The sequence below is a fragment of the Sebastes umbrosus genome, chromosome 11, assembly GCF_015220745.1.
Source record: "Sebastes umbrosus isolate fSebUmb1 chromosome 11, fSebUmb1.pri, whole genome shotgun sequence".
Lineage (NCBI taxonomy): Eukaryota > Metazoa > Chordata > Actinopteri > Perciformes > Sebastidae > Sebastes > Sebastes umbrosus.
The window spans coordinates 14,969,600-14,988,975 of record NC_051279.1 but is presented as its reverse complement, the minus strand read 5'-3'; the positions used below and the strand labels follow the sequence as shown (position 1 = coordinate 14,988,975).

Here is a 19,376-nt window from a genome sequence, read left to right as displayed (position 1 = left end):
TCTGTGTAGATCTCGCTTTTCATTTCTTGTCATTAAATTAGCTTTTTGCTCTTTGCCTGTTATTCTGAGCTACAGTTTTGCAGCTCTACTTTCCTCTTTCATCAGTAATTGCTCTATTGCTCTTTATAGTTTGTTTTTTCTCTTGCTTTGAATCAACTTCTCTAACTGGACTGGTTTCATGACGAAGTTTATTCATTACAAAGTTTAACAAATTCTCAAACTGTGCACTTGAGATTTTTTTTTTAATGCACCTTTAATGAGACAACTGTTAATAAACACACAAGATGTCCTGGTCTTTTGCCGAACCTTTGACCAGAATCTTGTTAGATATAATGTGAAAGTACCTTTTATGACATCTGTTATTATATGGAGATGATTTAGAGGTACATCAAGTAAAAAATAACATTTTGTTTTGTATTTTGAGGCACGTTTTATGCAGACGTGTCTTAGTGTGATTATTTTTTTCCACTTTCAATGCACTATCCTATATGGAAAGCTTTCAACCTTCAAACTATTTTCCTGCTTTTTCATTTCCTATTTATTTAATTTTCCCTTTTAAACTTAACTGCAAGAGCTCAACCTTTAGCTGTTCTTTCCCTCTTTTTAACAAATTGCATGTAATTATACATATTTCTTCTTCATTAATCTTTGATTACTGCTGTACTTTCTATCCTGCATATTATTTAAAATATTTCTTCTATAATAAATCTTCGATTACTGCTGTACTTTCTATCCTGCATGTAGCCTATCATATTTCTTCTACATTGATCTTTGATTACTGCTGTACTTTCTCTCCTTTTCCCTATTATTTCAAATTTTCTAAATATTTTTCCACTATCATTCAAATCTGGAACTCCTCTTTTCTTTTCCAACTACTCCATTCAATTCACTTTGTTGACATATACCTCAAATGTGTCGGCCATAATAAAGATGTAATACACAGCTGTATGAAAAAAAACATGGAAGTAAACACCGGTGTTCTTTCAGTGTCACAGGTGCCTCTCACTCGATATTTATGACATTTGACAATAAACTGTCTGTAAAAAACTCGACTCCTCAGTATATCATTTTAAACTTGTGCTTTTTTCCATTTATCTAATATATTAATCAATTCTGCCACAGTATGCATTATTTAAAAACAACACTGGATGCACTTTATACTTGAAGTTTATTAGATTTTTTCGAAAAATATATATACACAATATTTACAAAATGGCAGTTTATCATGTCAGATCTGTAGATAGGGAGGAGGCATTGCAGATAAACCTTCAGCTTCAGTTGTTAGTGAGCTGCAACATAAACTATTAAAGCATTGCAGACGCAATACAATACTTACTAGTGAGAGTGACTAGTTGCACACGGCAAACGGTCACAAACATACTCAACGTAAAAGGAGAAGAGAAGAATGAGGAGAGAAGGAACACTGGTTATATTTTAGGAGAGAGCAGGAGAGGACGGCATGCAGGGAGAGGAAATAAGAGAGAAAGTGAGAACAGACTAATTCAAAGGAAATGGCAGGAAATGAACAGAGCAGAGGTGAGGGACACAGGGAGTTCTTCCAGTAAATATCAAGGAAGGAGTTACAAAGACTGATGGGAGGTATACAGTAACATGGGAGCAAAAAATACTGAAAACATGACTCAGGCATCGGAGAGGAAAAACATAACATCCAAAATGAAAATGTGTATTGTTAGTTGTCTGGGGGTGAATTTTCTACTTAAAAACAAAAGAACAAAATAAACAACAAAGCAAACATCCTGGGCTGTATCAATGCTGAAAACCTGAGACATCAGATGTACACACTTTAAACGTGTGTAGGCTAAAACATATTACATTTAAACAAACCAGAGGCAACAAACTACTGTCAGCTCATTTACATAAGAAAACAAAGTCATTTTTTAGCATGGGAGCGCGCGCCAGCACTTGTCAAATAAGAAACTTTGCTTAAAGATAACTGCATACTAAAGGAAAATATATATTTTTTACTAGATTTATGTGGATTTCGAGGATAACAACATGTTCTGTATGTCCAGACACATTTTTTCAGATGAGGGATTAAACTCTCGAGGCTCTAATGCAACTCTGTAACGGACCCAAGCGGCCAAATTATTCCAAACTATTATTAAATAAGGGGAAAGAAAACAAACACTCAATGACGTTAAATTTTACCAGCAAACTGTCGGCAAGTTAAACAAATAGAAATGCATCTGGACAAACAGAAAACAGCAGTACATGGTGACTTCGTCAATCCTCAAACATTGTTTTTAAAAACTTAACAGGCATCATGTTGCACAGAAAGACATGTTAAATATTTGGGTTAGCAGTGAATCACGTTAGCAGCAGCATTTTCCACATTTCATTATGTGAGGCTCCCCCTTGTATTTCATCAGCTGTGAGACTTCAACTCGAGTGGGTCAAACCAAGACTCGGATTGCTCACAATTCACTCTCTCCGGCTGGCGTCTGGAGGTGGTTCGCCCACTTATCATCGCTCCATGTGCTCCTGCAATGCAGCAGAGCCACGAGCTGAAGAATGAGAGGTCTGGTGGTGTGTGAGAGAAAGGGTTTAGGGAGCGAGGGGAGGGGGATAGCAAAGAGGACAGGGGATCAGGTAAATGAAGGGGAAAGAAAGAAAACATGTTGAGATCGTTACAAAATGTTTGCTGAAGTAATGGTCAACAATCAACACTTTGACAAACAGGTTTACAAGAAGGTTTATGTCCATCTGATGGACATTTTTTCCCTTTGTGGAAGGCGTTAACATTACGTGTGTTTGCCGAGTATATTTTGCATGGAACAATCTACCAACACAAAACTGCCACAAAACAGGCCTGAAGGGACAATATTTCGTCATATCACTGGAAATTGAGCATTAAATCTCACCACAATCTGGTTTAAGAGCCTGTGCTAATGTTTTCAGGCTGTACTGAGAGAAACTAGCACTGGAAACTGGCAATTATCAACTCCACCACTACACCCACTCTGATGAAGACATAGCACACATCCCAATCAAGACCTGTCTGCATTTAACTTTACATATTCACATAAATGGTCTAAGGAGAGTTTTGCAAAACCCAGGGGGAAAAACAAAATCACACTTACCCCTTGTGTGAATAAAAAAACCTACACTATGCACTAATTGAAAAGAAATCACAGCAATATCATACAATATTTACAAAAATATACTCTGTAGACAAGTTAACATAGATTGTACAGCAAAGCCTGCATTACACTCATGTTCTTAAATACCTCAGGCTCAATATTTCTACAGTGGTAATTAATACTGTTCAAATAAAAAAATTAAATTAAAAAAACACAAATTATAAGGAACAATGTCGACCTGTGTTTTCAATTTCTGCTAAGTTATCCTATAAGGATCCAAATGATAGCATATGGTGGAAAGCAGGACCAAATGTATTCAGTGTGAAAGGTTGTGTTGGTTAAGGGGGACATGTTCGAGCCGTCTAATCACTACTATTAAGTATTGTTGTACACATTTTTCCCGATTATCACCCAAAAATAATCAACCAATATTATTCTATGTCCTGGAAAGCACAATCCTCCTCAAGATAAATGGACCAGAATCACATCAGAATGAACTAACTCCACTACAACTCGTATTTAAGGTAAATAGGCTACAACTGCAGCTTTTACTTTAGAAAATCCATCATAACTGGAAAAATGGAAATAAAAGCACTAGTCATCTCCCTCTTTATTAAATTACTGTCTACATCGTTTTAAATACTTTACCATTCAGACAGCACAAATACATGTGCAGTAAATTTCTGGGATCTTACTTGTGCTATTGTTTGGCATTTTAGGATATTGTCAAATTTGTTATGATACTTAATTCATCAATATCAACGTGTAAATTGTCATAATAATGTGTATTTTACTACTGCTGTTCAAAAGACAGAGACAGAGAACATTAAACACAGAAGAGATGTGAGGTAACATCTCTGTTGTGCCGTCATCCACCTCCTTCCAGAGAAGTCCCTCTCGCTTACCAGCCTCGCAAACACCAGAGCCAGATGTAGCATACAAACCACTCGTTGTTACTCCTTCTTGAGGCAGCAGCAGGTTTCCCGCTGATAATCCACCGCGCAGGATTCACCTTCAGCTGTATTTAAAGATGTTTCTTTTGATTAAAGCAGCTGGTGAGGTAAAAGACGGCCGACATGGATCACAGATGGGCTTCATGACTTTGCTGTGTTGGTCGGGGTTCTGCTGGATTCCAGGTGCTGGCAGGATTTCTACCTGAGGATGATGGAAGCAGATTCCCTCTCTGCCTCTTCTGGAGATGGAGCTCAGCTTATCCTTTATCATAGACAAAGTCAATGCTCAGCAGATTGAGACTTTTCCCCAAAGCTGGCCAACGATTTCATGAGCGAATGAATACCACTTAATTCAATCAGGAACAAGACTTCAGTCCATTTGATTAACGGGGGGGGAGATGCAAGGAACAGGATGCACAGCCAACTGTAGATACCTTGAGGAAACCAGGCGCAGGACAGGGACATACAAACCACCACCTCTTCTTCTTTCAGACATCTTCTCATCATGTTGTCTCACAGTCTCTAAGAGGAACATTGACCTGAATCTGTAGGCATGACTTCAAACAGGAGAGCTGGATGATTGACTTGAAGGACATCTGTTTGTATTTTCCCTTTTGGTTGGCAAGGATTGAATCTTCAGGTCTTGGAGCTGTTGACTTGAGGAAGGAAAAAACATAACAGAACACTGTTAGCTTTGACATCTGATGGTGGTTACGGAACAGGAACCATGAGGGTGCCTCCCTGATCTGGTTCTGTGACTTCTTGGCCTCTAAACGCTGAGATTACATGTTAATCCCAAATCTAAACTCACTTTTCTGGCATTATAAATGTAGTGGGATCACTTGGGCATCAGGCTAGCCTACAATATTTGAGTGACAGTGTGTGCGGACTCCTCCTTTAAATTATCTGAGTGTCATAAATTACATCTGAAATCTGAATCTTGCAGCAGAATTATTCTAGCACGTATCTTTCTATATGGGTCTTCTATAGTTGTTAGTTTGCCAACTACTCTATCTGAACAGGCTGAGGTGTCTGAAGTGCAGTGCATTGTATATGTAAGGATCCATGATGGTCCCTTCATGGTGCTACCCCCCCAACACCCTCAGGAGGCAGCCAAAGCAGCTGTGCTGGCTTTGCAGTCTATTTTATGGGGGTCACAGGGGTAGAAGGTGACACCTAGCCCAGTAAGAAAGGCCAAACAGGAGTCTAAACAAGTGAAGCCCAGATTGGACTCCACATACTGCACCGGCAAATCGGGCCTGAACCTGTGGACAGAGGAAACAGAGACACGGGCATTCCGTAAGTTATGAGGACCTAAAATGTGCAAATATAATAGTATGTAATAATATCTTTGTGGAACTTGACTTACGTTTTGAATATGGCCCGAAGCGCAGCCTTTCTTTCCCTCTCTACAAACTTGTCAATGAGGTATGAAGCCATGCGCGGCGCTTCCCGGTACAGCTTAAAGAAACGGCGATAGTTTCCTAACGCCCAGGCAGCGCGGAGTGCAAGAGCATGAGCCACGCAAGGATCTGCCCGCAGTGCCGGGGTCAAGTAGGTTAACTCAGTGGTGAGATCTGGAGGGGAAGATGGTCAGAGTTAAAATATGAAGGAAAAGGTTGACGACATGTGTAAGAGGCCCTTTTCACAGGGTTGAAACACAGGGCTGCTGTGAAAAGGGCCTATAGCAACTGAAAAGAAAACAATGTGAGCATACCTCCAGAATTCTTAGTGAAGATGTAATACATCAATCTATATCCTGTAAATTCTCCGATGTTCTCTGAGGGATTGTCCTTATACAGGGCCTTCAGCTGGGTCTGGCACTGGTTGAACTCTTCGTGGTCTCCCTGAAGATAATTAAACATTCAGCTAGTATCGAAATATGTACTGTTATCACTTATCACTGTTATCAACACGTATAAAGAAAAACAGACTCACCTTCTCCAGGGCAATGCGTGCATGACACTCGTACACTTCCACTGTGAACTCAGTACGAACTCCTTGGACCTGGATGATGACGGGGGAAAATAAATACATTTAGAAAACAACAAAGAAAAGACAAGACGGAAGTTAACATTGACTAAAGTTTACGTGCACAAAATCCTCTTTATTTTGGCCTTATTCTGAAAAAGACAATATTCCTACTAAGCGGTTTACATGGCTAATGAAAATGAATATTCCCGTTTACGTGCAGCCGTGCATACCCCGGCTAACGTAACCGGTGGTGGACTTGTTTGGCCGTGCGAACACAGCCTCGTCTTTCATTCCTTCAACCACCTTCTTGAAAAGGTCAACGTTGTTATATATTTGCACATATCCAAAAACCTGTTGATATCTGAGACTTTCATAATGTTTAAAAGTAGGTGTGTTTCTCCTTCCGACCACAAACATGGGCTTTTCTTTTGGGCATGCATCCCTGCAACCTGTTGGCTGGCTGGTTTGTGTATAACGCACAGAGCTGGCCGTGAACAGGCAAGAGGCTGCGTGTCGCAAACTGCTGTAAAACCCCAATTGAGACGCATATTCTGAATAAGCTGTATACATGTCCAAAGAATGCTCCTAAAACCTGAATAATATCGGCATATCCCACATGTCTTAATCAGAAAATGCTCCATTCTGAATAAGGCCTAACTCAAAACGGAATATGCTGTTTACATGACCCGTATCAAATTCGTAATATTGTCATATTCTGAATAATAGTGGAATATAAGTGTGCATGTAAACACAGTCATTATAAAAAAGACAAAGACAGAAGATAGAAGATAACTAACCGTGAGGTCCTGTCGTATGGACTTCATCTGTTCGCAGGCGTAGGTGTAGTCCTGGTGGGTTTTCCAGTGGATTTTCACAGCCTGCAGAGATTTTCTCAGGACCTGGGTAAAAACAAGTTCAGAAAAAGATCAAAGTCTGGATATTCACCTTCTGTGAGATAAATATACTCAAAGTTTTCATTATGTCATCCCCTTCTTCTCCCGTGTTTTATGCAATTTGCATGGGATAAAGTATGCTGAAAAGGTTTTCACTTTAACAACACATTTATTTCTCAGACAATTACTTTGAAGAGAGACAGTTCTCCAAGAAGCTAAACATCATCTCAGGACTGTAAAACTGCAGTACGAATACATTAAAAAGGCTGACTTACATGCACAGGGCGCACAGTCGAGGGGTCCGGGGCACAGGTGAGCCTCAGGTAGGACTTGTTGATGTCCTGGCATGTCCCCACAATGGGGCAGTCCTCCCAGCTGAGGCCCTCCTGTGTTCCATCAGGTAAGTCGAGGGAATTGATGGAGAGAACCAGGGGCTCTGAGCGAAGCTGCTTGTGGAAACGAGCCGCTCTGCTCTGCTTCTTGGCCTCTCTGTTGGGGTCGTGGAAATCCAGTCCAGCGTTGCCACCTTTCCTCTTCTTTCCAACACCTGCGTTGGAATCGTCCATGTTTCTGGGAGAATAAGTTAAAGGTTATTCATAAGCTATCCCTGTGCCATAGAGTAGTAACGTAGTGAGCCTTCCAGTGAAGACAACAATGATCAATGAGAAGAACTTTTTGTAATAACATATTTATTTATTTACCGTCTTCCTCTGTTTGCTTTTCCTCCTCTTCCTCGTCCTCTCTCTCCACCTCCACGGCCTCTATCCCTGTCATTACCACGACCACGGGCGCCTCTTCGTCGTGACAGCTGAGGTCGGAGGTCACTGGAGATGCTGCTGTCTGACTGAGAGCCAGAATCACTGGGAGCATAGAGACACAAGACTTTTATAAAAGGGAAATACACAGGACACCTACAGTAACCAAATAAAAAACATGGAAATGGTGTCTCACCTGCGTCTGTGCCTTTGATTACTGCGGTCCCTGTGTCGGCCGTGGGAGGGGGATGGGGAGCGGGAGGAGGAGCGAGAGGAACTCGAAGATGGACTCCTTTGAGAAAATATATTCCTGTAGTGGCCCAATCTGTGTCCACCACCCCTGCCTCTTGGAGATGCAGCTGCTGTACTTCCACCACGGCTCATCGAGCCATCTGGTGTCCTCTGGGATTGAACATTTTCCCAACGAGACTGCTTGATCTTCAGTCTACAAAAGAAGAAAAAAAGAGACCCAAATCAAAATTCAAAACTATTCAGAGTAAAGAAATGCATCAATCAAGATCGCTCCAGTGGGACTACATATATTGGTTTAATCCACAAAGCTCATCTGCAGTAGTTTGAAGAAATTTCAAAGCTTAGATAATTAATATATACTTCAGGCAAACACTAGTCCACTACTAAACTCACTCTGGCAATGGCTCATGAGTCCAATCAATGGTGTAAGCGGAGCCATCCTTCAGCCGGTCCTGCAGAACTTCCTTCAGCACCTTCTCTGTACGATCTTTGTCCTCCTCTGACTCACAGGCTGTAAAACAGCGCTGCACGTATTCCTTCATGGCTTGGGGCCAGTCCTGAGGTCTGGAGAGAAAGCATTTTAAGTCAACATATTATTCACTGATACTGTGTCTTTTCTTATCTGTAGGAACAGACCAGTTCTCACCGTGTCTGAGCACCTCCGGGTGAAGCACTGGCAGAAGCCGGGGAGGAGGGAGCTGGATTCAATCCTGAGGGCTGCTCGCCTGGAGGGAAAGTCTGATTGGACATCGGAGAACACTGAACCTGATAGGGCCTCTTGTGAATATTGAACTTCACAGAAGATGTCCCAGGTGCCTCTGTGAAAACAAAAAATACAAAAAGAATATAATTAGAAATACAATAATCGATATGTATTGATTATGTAAATCACGCAATTTCCTTCAACAGCAATGTTTTGTAGGACAAACTGACATCTGGTTTAAATCGCACAATAACCCAGATTTCCTCCTTCTGTCCGCAGTGACATTAATGGTCTAATGTAGCTTTTAGCTATAGTTAAAACAAGCCTGTAATTACTGCTTTCAAATGCAAATATGGAACAGTAGAGATAATGTGTGTAAGCTGCATCAGAGAATAACAGTTAAGCCATTCAGTTGAAAATATGTATACATGTCAGCTATGTCACAAAAGAGCAAATCTTACGTTTCATGCGGTGCCACAGTTGCTGTCCTTGTTTTTGGTTTTTGGTTTTGTTGGCCTCCCCTCTGCCAAGCCCTGGTACATACTGGCCTGGCTGCTGTTGCTGCTGGGAGGTATTCTGAGAGGGCTGATAGGTGTTCTGGGCCTGGAAGCCCTGTCCATAGTTAGGCCTTCCCTGGGAATGATTGTAAACTTGCATTTGGTTGGGGTCACCAGGTGGGTATGACATGGAGTTATTGGCACTGTAAGCATTCTGTGATGGAGGAGGGGGGTACTGGGAGTTGGGTGGGGGAGGAATAGTTGGGGGAGGAGGAGGAGGGGGTTTCTCTGAGGTGGTTGGGCTGTGGGGTGGCTGGGGAGTAGCAGGGGGAACAGGTTGTGATTGAGAGGGGTAGCCGGAGGACTGGTCTTCCATTCCAGGCACCGGTGGAGGCTATGAAAGGAAAGACAGAAAAAAAATGTAAATGTAGATAAAAATTTACTATACGCTACAGAAATGTCTGGGGAATACATTTTGCATGCCTTACACTGCACATCAATATCACCAAATGCTTGCTTAATTGGTCATGTCCAGTGACTCAGGCATTACTTTGTCAGCTGCTCATAGTTCTAGCTTTGTAAAATCTAAGGGGTCAGTGACGAAACCTCATCAATTAGGTCTGTTTTTATATATCTGATGTAATTAAAAGGGTCTATGAATAACTACTGGGGATGTAAGTTTCGGTTAACTTTGCTTTTGATAGCCCAACACCCATTAACCGGTAACTAAGCGGTTAATGTTTAAAGGAAAAAAAGAAGAAGAAAAATTACGCTTTCCTTTTACTCCGGCGCTCCATTGGCCCTGTTCAGACCTGCTATTAACATGTGTCCTGAGTGATCAAATCACAAGTGGACAGCACTAAGTACAGTTGTGAACGCACTCAAGACACACTGAGGACGCACTGAGATGCGATCACTCAGACCACATTCAGAGGTGGTCTGGGCCACATATGGCCTCATTCTTACGCGAATGTGTCCTGGACCGCCTACTCAACTGACGTCCCACTGGGATCCGCGGTGTATCTGCGCTCCCTTCATGTGAAAAGACAGGCATACGAGAGCGCTTGTCTGCCTCGCAGCATGGAAATGGCTTCTGTGCTCTACTCTATTCTGTCGGTACAACTGTATTTTATTAAAATATATCTTATTTATAGTCTATATCATCTACAGACTATCAGACTAGGCACGCGAAGTGCATTATTATCATACTGTCGGAGATGTGTCAGCGTTTTTATTTTCTGTTCTGCTTTGCTCAAGTTTATTGCCGCACTTTGATACGGTGCACAGATCGTTATCAGTTGCCATTTGTTCTAAATAGGTTTGATCGGTTGTCTCTATAAAGGTCGATCAGATGACGCATTGATACTGAATTGAAATGTTTTCAATGTTAATTTCTTTGCTTTCTCACCTGCTCTTTAATTCGCCCTGAGAGCGACACAGCTGGATATACACATACACACATCCAGTGGTGCATCCTATCTGAACAGCTCAATTGGTTAACATGGCTGCCAAATGTTCCTTTTGGTGCCTATGCTAGGTTAACATATAGACTGTAGATTAACCTACGGACCGTCATGCGTAACCAGTCAAAAAATATCTCTGTTGTTAACCCAATAACGTCCCTAATAACTACAAATTCTTATGATGTACCTGTCCATTAGAGGAGGGAGTTCCCGGGTAAGGCCCTGGGGGTACACCATACTGATTTGGTGGATATGCAGCTCCATACTAGAAATTCAGAGAAACTCATGTTGTCATAGTAGAACCTTCTCGCAATTTCTCAGCATCAGATGTTATTTTAGGAGATACAGATGAACAAGCTTTGCAGTGGACAGAGTTGAATGCAGTAGATGCATTTGTATTAAACGTTATTATGGTATCATATTGATAAGAACAAAATTCCTTTCTGTACTTACTGGACCCATGGGGTAGTAGTAGTTATAGGGATATGTGTATCCAGGATAATGCTGCTGAGTTTGCTGGTACCATGGATAGTACTGCTGCTGTTGCTGCTGCTGCTGCTGCTGCTGCTGCTGCTGCTGTTGTTGCTGCTGTTGCTGTTGCTGTTGCTGCATGGCAGCAGAGTCAGTCACTGCTGGCTGAAACTGACCAGCCTGAAATGAGACACATGCACAAATAGACTTGTTATTTTAAACCAGAACAGATAGGAAATCATCTAGCAGGGACAGAAATGGCAATGCTTCAAGAATAGACAAAAATAAATGTCTGGAAACTAATTTCAAACCAACACATGAACAGAGCACAGATGTTAAGAGGCATTACCCAAACTCACACATTAAAAACACCACTTATTGTTGCTACAGGAGTACTGTATAGGTCTAAGAAATAAAGGAAGAAGCAATCCATAGGTATCGACTGTTGCTTTACCTGTTAGTTGCTGCACTTTTTGTTTTGTTGACAGTGTGTGAATGCTATTGTACTTCTTCTTATGCAGATGACTAAGGGGGCCCAATGTAGTCAGAACACACATATGCAATCGCTGTAAATACGCAGGCCACCTTTTAATGGTGGTTGATATGATTTTTGATTAACTTTGATGTTTTGTGGCCACATTTGTATTTTTAGATGTTGGGTTGTTATCTGATCACCTAACATGGATTTCAATGCCAGGTGTAAGAAAAGATATAGACACACAAAGAGATAAAAGCACACCTCTGCTGTGGCTGTCCGGTTGGCTTGTGCAGTCTTAGCAGAGCTCTGACTCTTGTTAATGGATGCTAGTGCTTGTCTTGCTTTCTCCCATTCTGGGTTTTCATGTACCTGGCCATCTCCAGCACCGCCATAGGACCTGTCATTAGGAGAAAAACATGAGTGTTTTAAGTATTTATTTATACGCTTTACTTTGTCATCAATCAATAGCACATGTATAAGCTTCACAGTCTTGAGGTTGAGTAACACAAAATTGATAATCTATCAATGACAACATTAATATGATATAAAAATAAAATACAACATATTAAAGGTTTATTCCAAATCAGGTTAGGTTGAGTCAGACAGGTGTAAACAGGGTCTAAAATTAAGTTTTTCTACTAGCCACACAATTGTTTCGTCTGCCACTTCTGAAATCTATGTAGAATCTGGCGATAACATACGTATCATGATACAAGGGTTATGATTCAAAATATTGCGATATATTGCGGTACGGTAAGCAAGATAACATATCGCGATTTTAAATTAATCCAATTTTAGGAAAACTGTCATAGTATAAAAAACACACCGCCATATTTATAAAATCTGAGCAAAAAAAAGTTTACTTTTGTATGCATTATTGTTTCATTATTGTTGACTTTTTGTACAAAAGTCTTATGTTCGACATTTTATTTTAGCCTATGTTTTTATTCTGTATTGTTTTTATCTTGATGTTTGCACTATTTTAACTCATGTAAAGCACTTTGTAACTATGTTTGGAAAGGTGCTATACAAATAGTGTATTATTTATTATTATTGGTATCAGCTAATGGGGATCCTTTTTAAATAAAATGAAATATAACAATATAATGGGGATCCTTTTGTAAATAAATAAATATCAACAAAAAAAAAAAATAATCAAATAAAAGACATCAAATTAAAGTTGACATGACAGTTACAATTTGATACTTTTTAACTGGATATTTATACACATAACCCTCAATCACATCGACTACCAGTCATCTACATACATCCTGTATATAACTTAATACATAACTTAATGTTAAACATAAATATTCTAACTTTCCATCACAGTGTTCACCATACACACCTCGATCAGTCAAATCAATGATATAATAAAATACATAAATAAGGGTTCTGCCATGGTGGCAGGTGGCCTGAAATGTTATACCTGCCACAGCCAACATTTACCCAGTTATTTGGCCGGTGGCAGGTGCTAACTTCATTCCCTGGGTGTAGATATGTATGTTTGTTTACATGTTTGAACGACATTCACAGTGACCTACATACCAGCTGACTGTAACGTTCTATTCTACGGCCTAACTGCCAGCTAATCACCTTGGTTACAGCCAGGCAGCTATCCACGTTAACGTCACTGTTAGCCTGTTAATCAGCGTTATGTTAGTGTGTAACGTTACTAACTCACCAACATTAGAGTTAAACCATAACGAAATACATATTTAGATAGTTAATACAGTCTTTAAAACAATGCTAACGTTAAGCAGCTAACAGGTTAGCTTGTATGTCGCTAGGTATGCTTAACTTGTCAACACCCTCAGCTGACCTCTTTATCAATAACACCAGTCATCTCTACAGTATCACACAATCTATAACAGTCTTTAAATGTGGTACGAACATACTTTGGTCAAGTATCTAACAGGACAACTTTGACATTTTTAGATCACTTAAAAAACACTTTTATTAATAGTCAAAGATTTTTTGAAAAAATAGGAAAACAAATCTTCATTGTGTTTACTACATTTTTTCCCGCATGCATTCTTTCTCTACACTGGATATGTGTGCATATCTTTGATATTCAACTTGTTATGAGTTCATGGATACCAAAGACTTGATTGTGCTCCTTGTAGTTCCTGAGATATCATACTATATCTAGTATTTGGGCACAAATGGTTAAGTTGTATTTGATATGAAATATGAATGCATTAGGGCTGTCAATCGATTAAAATAGTTAATTGTGATTAATCACAAACGAATCCCACATTTTTATTTGTTCAAAAATATACCTTAAAGGGAGATTTGTCGAGTATTTAATACTCTTATCAACAAGGGAGTGGGAACATGTGCTGCTTTATGCAAACATATGTATGTATTAAATTGTGTTTATTACCATCTTTTTCCGCATGAAATATTGTTCTACTCTGCATATATGTGCATATCTTTGATATTCAACTTATTATGAGTTCATGGATACCAAATACTTGATTGTGCTCCTTGTAGTTTCTGAGATATCATACTATATCTAGTATTTGGGCACATGGGACTGTTTATATCCTAAATATATTGGAGTCTATTAGATAGATAGATAGATAGAGGGAAATTCAAGTTTCCAGCATCACAGTTCCATAGTGCACAAACAAGTTAGTAAAAAGGCAGTAAAAAAAGTTAGTAGTGTAAAGTACATAAACATATACCAGATATAAAAATACAAGGAGATGAAGAAAACTGTTAAACTGAATATAGTGCAGAGTAACAGCTGTGATACAAGACTATTAAAAAGGTGAATATAGTGCAGAAGAGACTGTTAAAAGTGAGTATAGTGCATTATTAGCTAATCCAACAGAACACTTCCATCAAAGGACATTAAACCTTTCAGTCGCTCAGATGGTGAAGTAGTGTTTGATATGAAACATGTTTTCATTAGAGCTGTCAGTCAGTTAAACTCCAGGATATGTGTTTAATTCCCCCTGTGTGTTGTGGTGTTATTCTGTAACTAGAGAGAGGAACCTACCAGTTTGTAGTGGAGGTTGCTTGTGCCGTGTTGGCCGCCATTTCACCACACAGACTCCGCTGGTAGCTTCAGGAAGCTAACAAGCTAAGCTAAGCTAAGCTAGCTGGCTAGCGTTAGCTCCGCTGCTAACGTCAACAAGATGAAGTCTAACACGACGATCAGGTGATTACACGAGGATCACAGTCAGCCCGCCGAGACTAACGTCAATCTATACCAACAATAATGTAATGTACTATGATTTAAAGATGCTGATTAACAAGTGAGGTGATCGTTCGCATGTTTCTGTCTCAGCAGCTCTGAGCAGGTCTGAGCAGCGGCTGAGAGAGATACAAAATGGCAGATCAGTAACACTGATAGGAGGGTTCTTTACCCAGAGTTCATCCTCTCAGGCAGAGCTCAGCTTCTGTACCTTCTTCACCTTCTGTACCTTCTGTACCTTCTGTACCGCCCCCTACAGGCCCCACCAATCACATGCCTGTTTTAAAGGTCCCATACTGTCAAATTTTAAGATTTTCATGTCTTTTTTTTTATAAAGCAGATTTAAGTGCTATATTACAACGGAGTATTATAGCCACATTGAGGGTAAAAAAAATCGGAGATTTAAAGAATAAAGTCATAATATTACAAGAATAAAGTCGTAACTTTACGAGAAAAAAGTCGTAAAATTACGAGAATAAAGTCGTAATATTACAAGAATAAAGTCATAAATTTAGGAGAAAAAAAGTCGGAATATTACAAGAATAAAATTGTAATATTAAGGGTGTTTTTTTTTTGCCCAGAGTTCATCCTCTCAGGCAGAGCTTACTCCCTCTGTAGCCTTCACCTTCTGTACCTTCTGTACCGCCCCCTAAAGGCTCCACCAATCACATGCCTGTTTTAAAGGTGCCATGTTGTAAAATTTTAGATTTTCATGTCTTTTTTTATATAAAAATGGTCTAAGTGCTATATTACAACGGAGTATTATAGCCACATATAGGAAAAAATAAATAAAGAAGAAAGAGAATAAAGTCATAATATTACAAGAATAGAGTCGTAACTTTACGAGAAAAAAGTTGTAAAATTACGAGAATAGAGTGGTAATATTAAGAGAATAAAGTCATAAATTTAGGAGGAAAAAAAGTTGTAATATTACGAGAATAAAATTTTAAAATTAAGTGGGTTTTTTTTGCCCAGAGTAAATCCTCTCAGGCAAAGCTTACTCCCTCAGTAGCCTTCACCTTCTGTACCGCCCCCTACAGGCTCCACCAATCACATGCCTGTTTTAAAGGTCCCATATTGTAAAATTTTAGATTTTCATGTCTTTTTTTTTTTATAAAGCAGGTTTAAGTGCTATATTACAACGGAGTATTATAGCCACATACAGGGGGAAAAAAATCAGAGATTTCGAGAATAAAGTCATAATATTACAAGAATAAAGTCGTAACTTTATGAGAAAAAAGTTGTAAAATTACGAGAATAAAGTGGTAATATTAAGAGAATAAAGTCATAAATGTAGGAGAAAAAAAGTCATAATATTACGAGAATAAAATTGTAATATTAAGTGTGGGGTTTTTTTGCCCAGAGTTCATCCTCTCAGGCAGAGCTTACTCCCTCAGTAGCCTTCACCTTCTGTACCTTCTGTACCGCCCCCTACAGGCTCCACCAATCACATGCCTGTTTTAAAGGTCCCATACTGTAAAATTTTAGATTTTCATGTCTTTTTTTATTATAAAAAAGGTTTAAGTGCTATATTACGGTGGTGCCTTCAAATGGGGTCGTGTTTACCGTGTTCACGAGAAGACTCCATATGAACGCCGCCCTCAAGTCATATCCACGACCTTGTGAGTGGAAAGTTTCTGAAAGCTCAGAGTTCACGAGTTTCAGAAATGGCGTAGACCATGCAAGTAAATTTTTCGGTACATAATAAGTGAATATATTGTAATTTAAGTTGTATATTGTAATTCTTCGTAATTTTATAATATGTCTGTGGAAAATGTTGAGGTTCCCAACATCCTCATCTTTTTACTCTGTCATTGCCTTTCTATTTGATGCATTGTGTTACCCACCTGCTAGTTTGTTAATTGTTAGCTTCTGTGGCTTCTAGACACTGACAGTAACGTTAATATTGCTGTTGCTTTGCAGCTGTGTTGTCTTAATCACTTGAACGCCAAGCATATTGTGTACACGACTTCCCATGTTGTAAACACGAGATCACGAGTTTCATTTGAAGGAACCAATAGTTACAGAAATCTTGACAGCTTGTTGCAAGGGCACAGTTTCTGAATGGGCTGTGTGTGTTTCTCCATGGATTTAATGTTTGGATACTTTTACAGTATTTATATAGTACAATAATGTACAATCTGAGATTTTGAGAATAAAGTCATAATATTACGAGAATAAAGTTGTAATATTAAGTGTGGGTTTTTTGCCCAGAGTAATCCTCTCAGGCAAAGCTTACTCCCTCAGTAGCCTTCACCTTCTGTACCTTCTGTACCGCCCCCTACAGACTCCACCAATCACATGCCTGTTTTAAAGGTCCCATACTGTAAACATTTTAGATTTTCATGCCTTTTTTATCATAAAGCAGGTTTAAGTTATATATTATGACCGAGTATTAGAGCCACATTGAGGAAGAAAAAAAAAATCGGAGATTTAGAGAATAAAGTCATAATATTACGAGAAAAAATCGTAAAATTATGAGAATAAATTCGTAATATTACGAGAATAAAGTCATAAATTTAGGAGGAAAAAAAAGTCGTAATATTAGGAAAATAAAGTCGTAACTTTACGAGAATAAAGTTATAATATTACGAGAATAAAGTTGTAATATTAAGTGTGGTTTTTTGGGTATATCCTTTCAGGCAAAGCTCACTCCCTCGGTAGCCCTCACCTTCTGTACCGCCCCCTACAGGCTCCACTAATCAAATGCCTACTTTAAAGGTCCCATATTGTAAAATTTTTGATTTTCATGTCTTTTTTTATTATAAAGCAGGTTTAAGTGCATTTAAGAGTATTAGAAAAAAAAAAAAATCTGAGATTACGAGAATAAAGTCATAATATTGTAAGGTTTAGAAGTTAATTTATATATTTGAGTTAAGTTACTAAAAATATATTAACAATGTTTACACAGTTAAATATTTACATATTTATGTTTACAAGATTATTATTTACATAATGTTCAAATATTTACGGCAGCATCTTTGAAATAGTTATAATAATATCTTGAATCTGCCTGAAAGCATCTCCCTGACATTTACCTTAGTCCAGGTCCTTCTGGTCTCTGATTGGTTAGTTCTATGACATGTGAGTTAGAAACGAGGAAGTATCGTTGTTGTTGTTGTGAAACTGATGAAGTGGGAAGAACAGTAAAGTGGCTGCTTAAAAGGTTATCCGTCTCCATCCTGCATGTTTATTCTCCTAAAGAGTGATCCACCACCACACAACGAACTCTCACGTTACAAGATTACGAGAATAAAGTTGTAATATTTATTTATTTATTTATTTTTATTTATATATTTGCACATATATAAAACTGCACAAAATCCAGTCAATGAAAGAAAAAAACAAGAAATGTGTCAGGAGAGGTCAAGAAGCCACAGGCTTATACAAAGGACCTCCCCCAACCCCAGGAAAAAAAAACAATAACAAAAAAAGGAAGAAAGATCTAAACTAACATAATTTAAAAAATACAACAAAAGTTAAACAACAACAAGAAGTACACAAAATGTGCAGAAAAACCCTAACCAAACAGTGGAAAACAATCCAATAAAAACAATGAAATACATACAAAAAACAGTACAGAAGAAAAAAAAGAAAATGTATCTAAACATATCAAAAGATAATTAGACATCATGATTTAAATGTGATGATAATTTACTTTTAAAATGTAAAACGTCTGTAGATCTCTCCTAAATTCACCAAAAGTTAGCATTAGATAATGCCTTATTTGCACTGTTCAAAATGTAATTTTACAATAAAGGCTGTTTTCCTAAAGTTATGTTTTTCTCAGACTCTGAGTCAGAAATCTCCACTTCAGTAGCACTAACACAATTTACAGTTTCATTCCTCTCTATAGTCTAAAGGTTTTTACAGAGGGGTTTGTTCATATATCATTCATAGCCTGAGTTATATCACATTTTATTCCAAAAAACATGGCGAAAATGATTTTTACAGTATTTTCTGATTTATGAGTGAGTGATACAAGAGATATCTGAATTTCCCTCTTTAAAAACCTTTGACTCTTTGACTAAATGAAACAAGAATTTTGAACCCAGGTTTATCCAATAGTCACATTTCTGTTCTGCAAATTAGCACATATTTTATAACATAATGCTCCATTTGCATATTTAAACATACATTTTCACAAAAATTGTAATAAAAGAAATACTTGTCTTAATGTAAGTTATCAACTGGGGAAGTTTCATGATATCTGTTAGGAAAGAATTACCTGGACTGTTGTAATGGTGCTGTAAGTGAAAGAATCATAAACTGACACAAATAATGAAATAATAATGTCACCTTATCATAATGGTGTTTCAGAGAGAGAGATCCAATTCATTCTTTGCTTTCTGTCGCCACTGAACAATTATCAAATTATGTACATGCACACATATCCAGAAGCTACCTAATCTATACTCACCATGTAATTATTATGGTTCCCCACAATAAAGACATTTCATACATACCTGCTCACATGAGCGTTTCAAGAGATACAATCATCTTTGCTACCAAATCAAAACAACTAATTTCTGTCATTTATAACTTTTTTTTTTCTTTGAAGAGAGTTGTACTGCCTTTTAATACTGATATAGGTTACTATAAAATAAATAAAACACTGTATTTAGTGTAAT

At 38.4% G+C, this 19,376-nt stretch overlaps 1 protein-coding gene across 2 annotated transcripts; it reads right to left on the bottom strand.

Annotated features, from left to right (window-relative positions):
• Window positions 1–1,151: 1,151 nt before the first annotated feature.
• On the bottom strand, window positions 1,152–14,904 carry leng8 (leukocyte receptor cluster (LRC) member 8). Of its 2 annotated transcripts, XM_037785336.1 has the most exons (15): window positions 14,548–14,904; window positions 11,802–11,937; window positions 11,045–11,242; window positions 10,779–10,856; window positions 9,093–9,522; window positions 8,575–8,746; window positions 8,322–8,492; window positions 7,873–8,121; window positions 7,623–7,781; window positions 7,197–7,491; window positions 6,826–6,927; window positions 5,993–6,061; window positions 5,772–5,901; window positions 5,424–5,631; window positions 1,152–5,319 (listed from the first exon to the last, which is right to left on the bottom strand). In XM_037785336.1, the coding sequence occupies exons 1-15, from the start codon at window positions 14,586–14,588 to the stop codon at window positions 5,157–5,159; spliced, it is 2,601 nt and encodes an 866-aa protein (XP_037641264.1). In that variant the 5' UTR covers window positions 14,589–14,904; the 3' UTR covers window positions 1,152–5,156. The 2 variants fall into 2 exon arrangements, with proteins under 2 accessions (XP_037641264.1, XP_037641265.1); XM_037785337.1 differs by lacking the exon at window positions 10,779–10,856.
• Window positions 14,905–19,376: the final 4,472 nt, after the last annotated feature.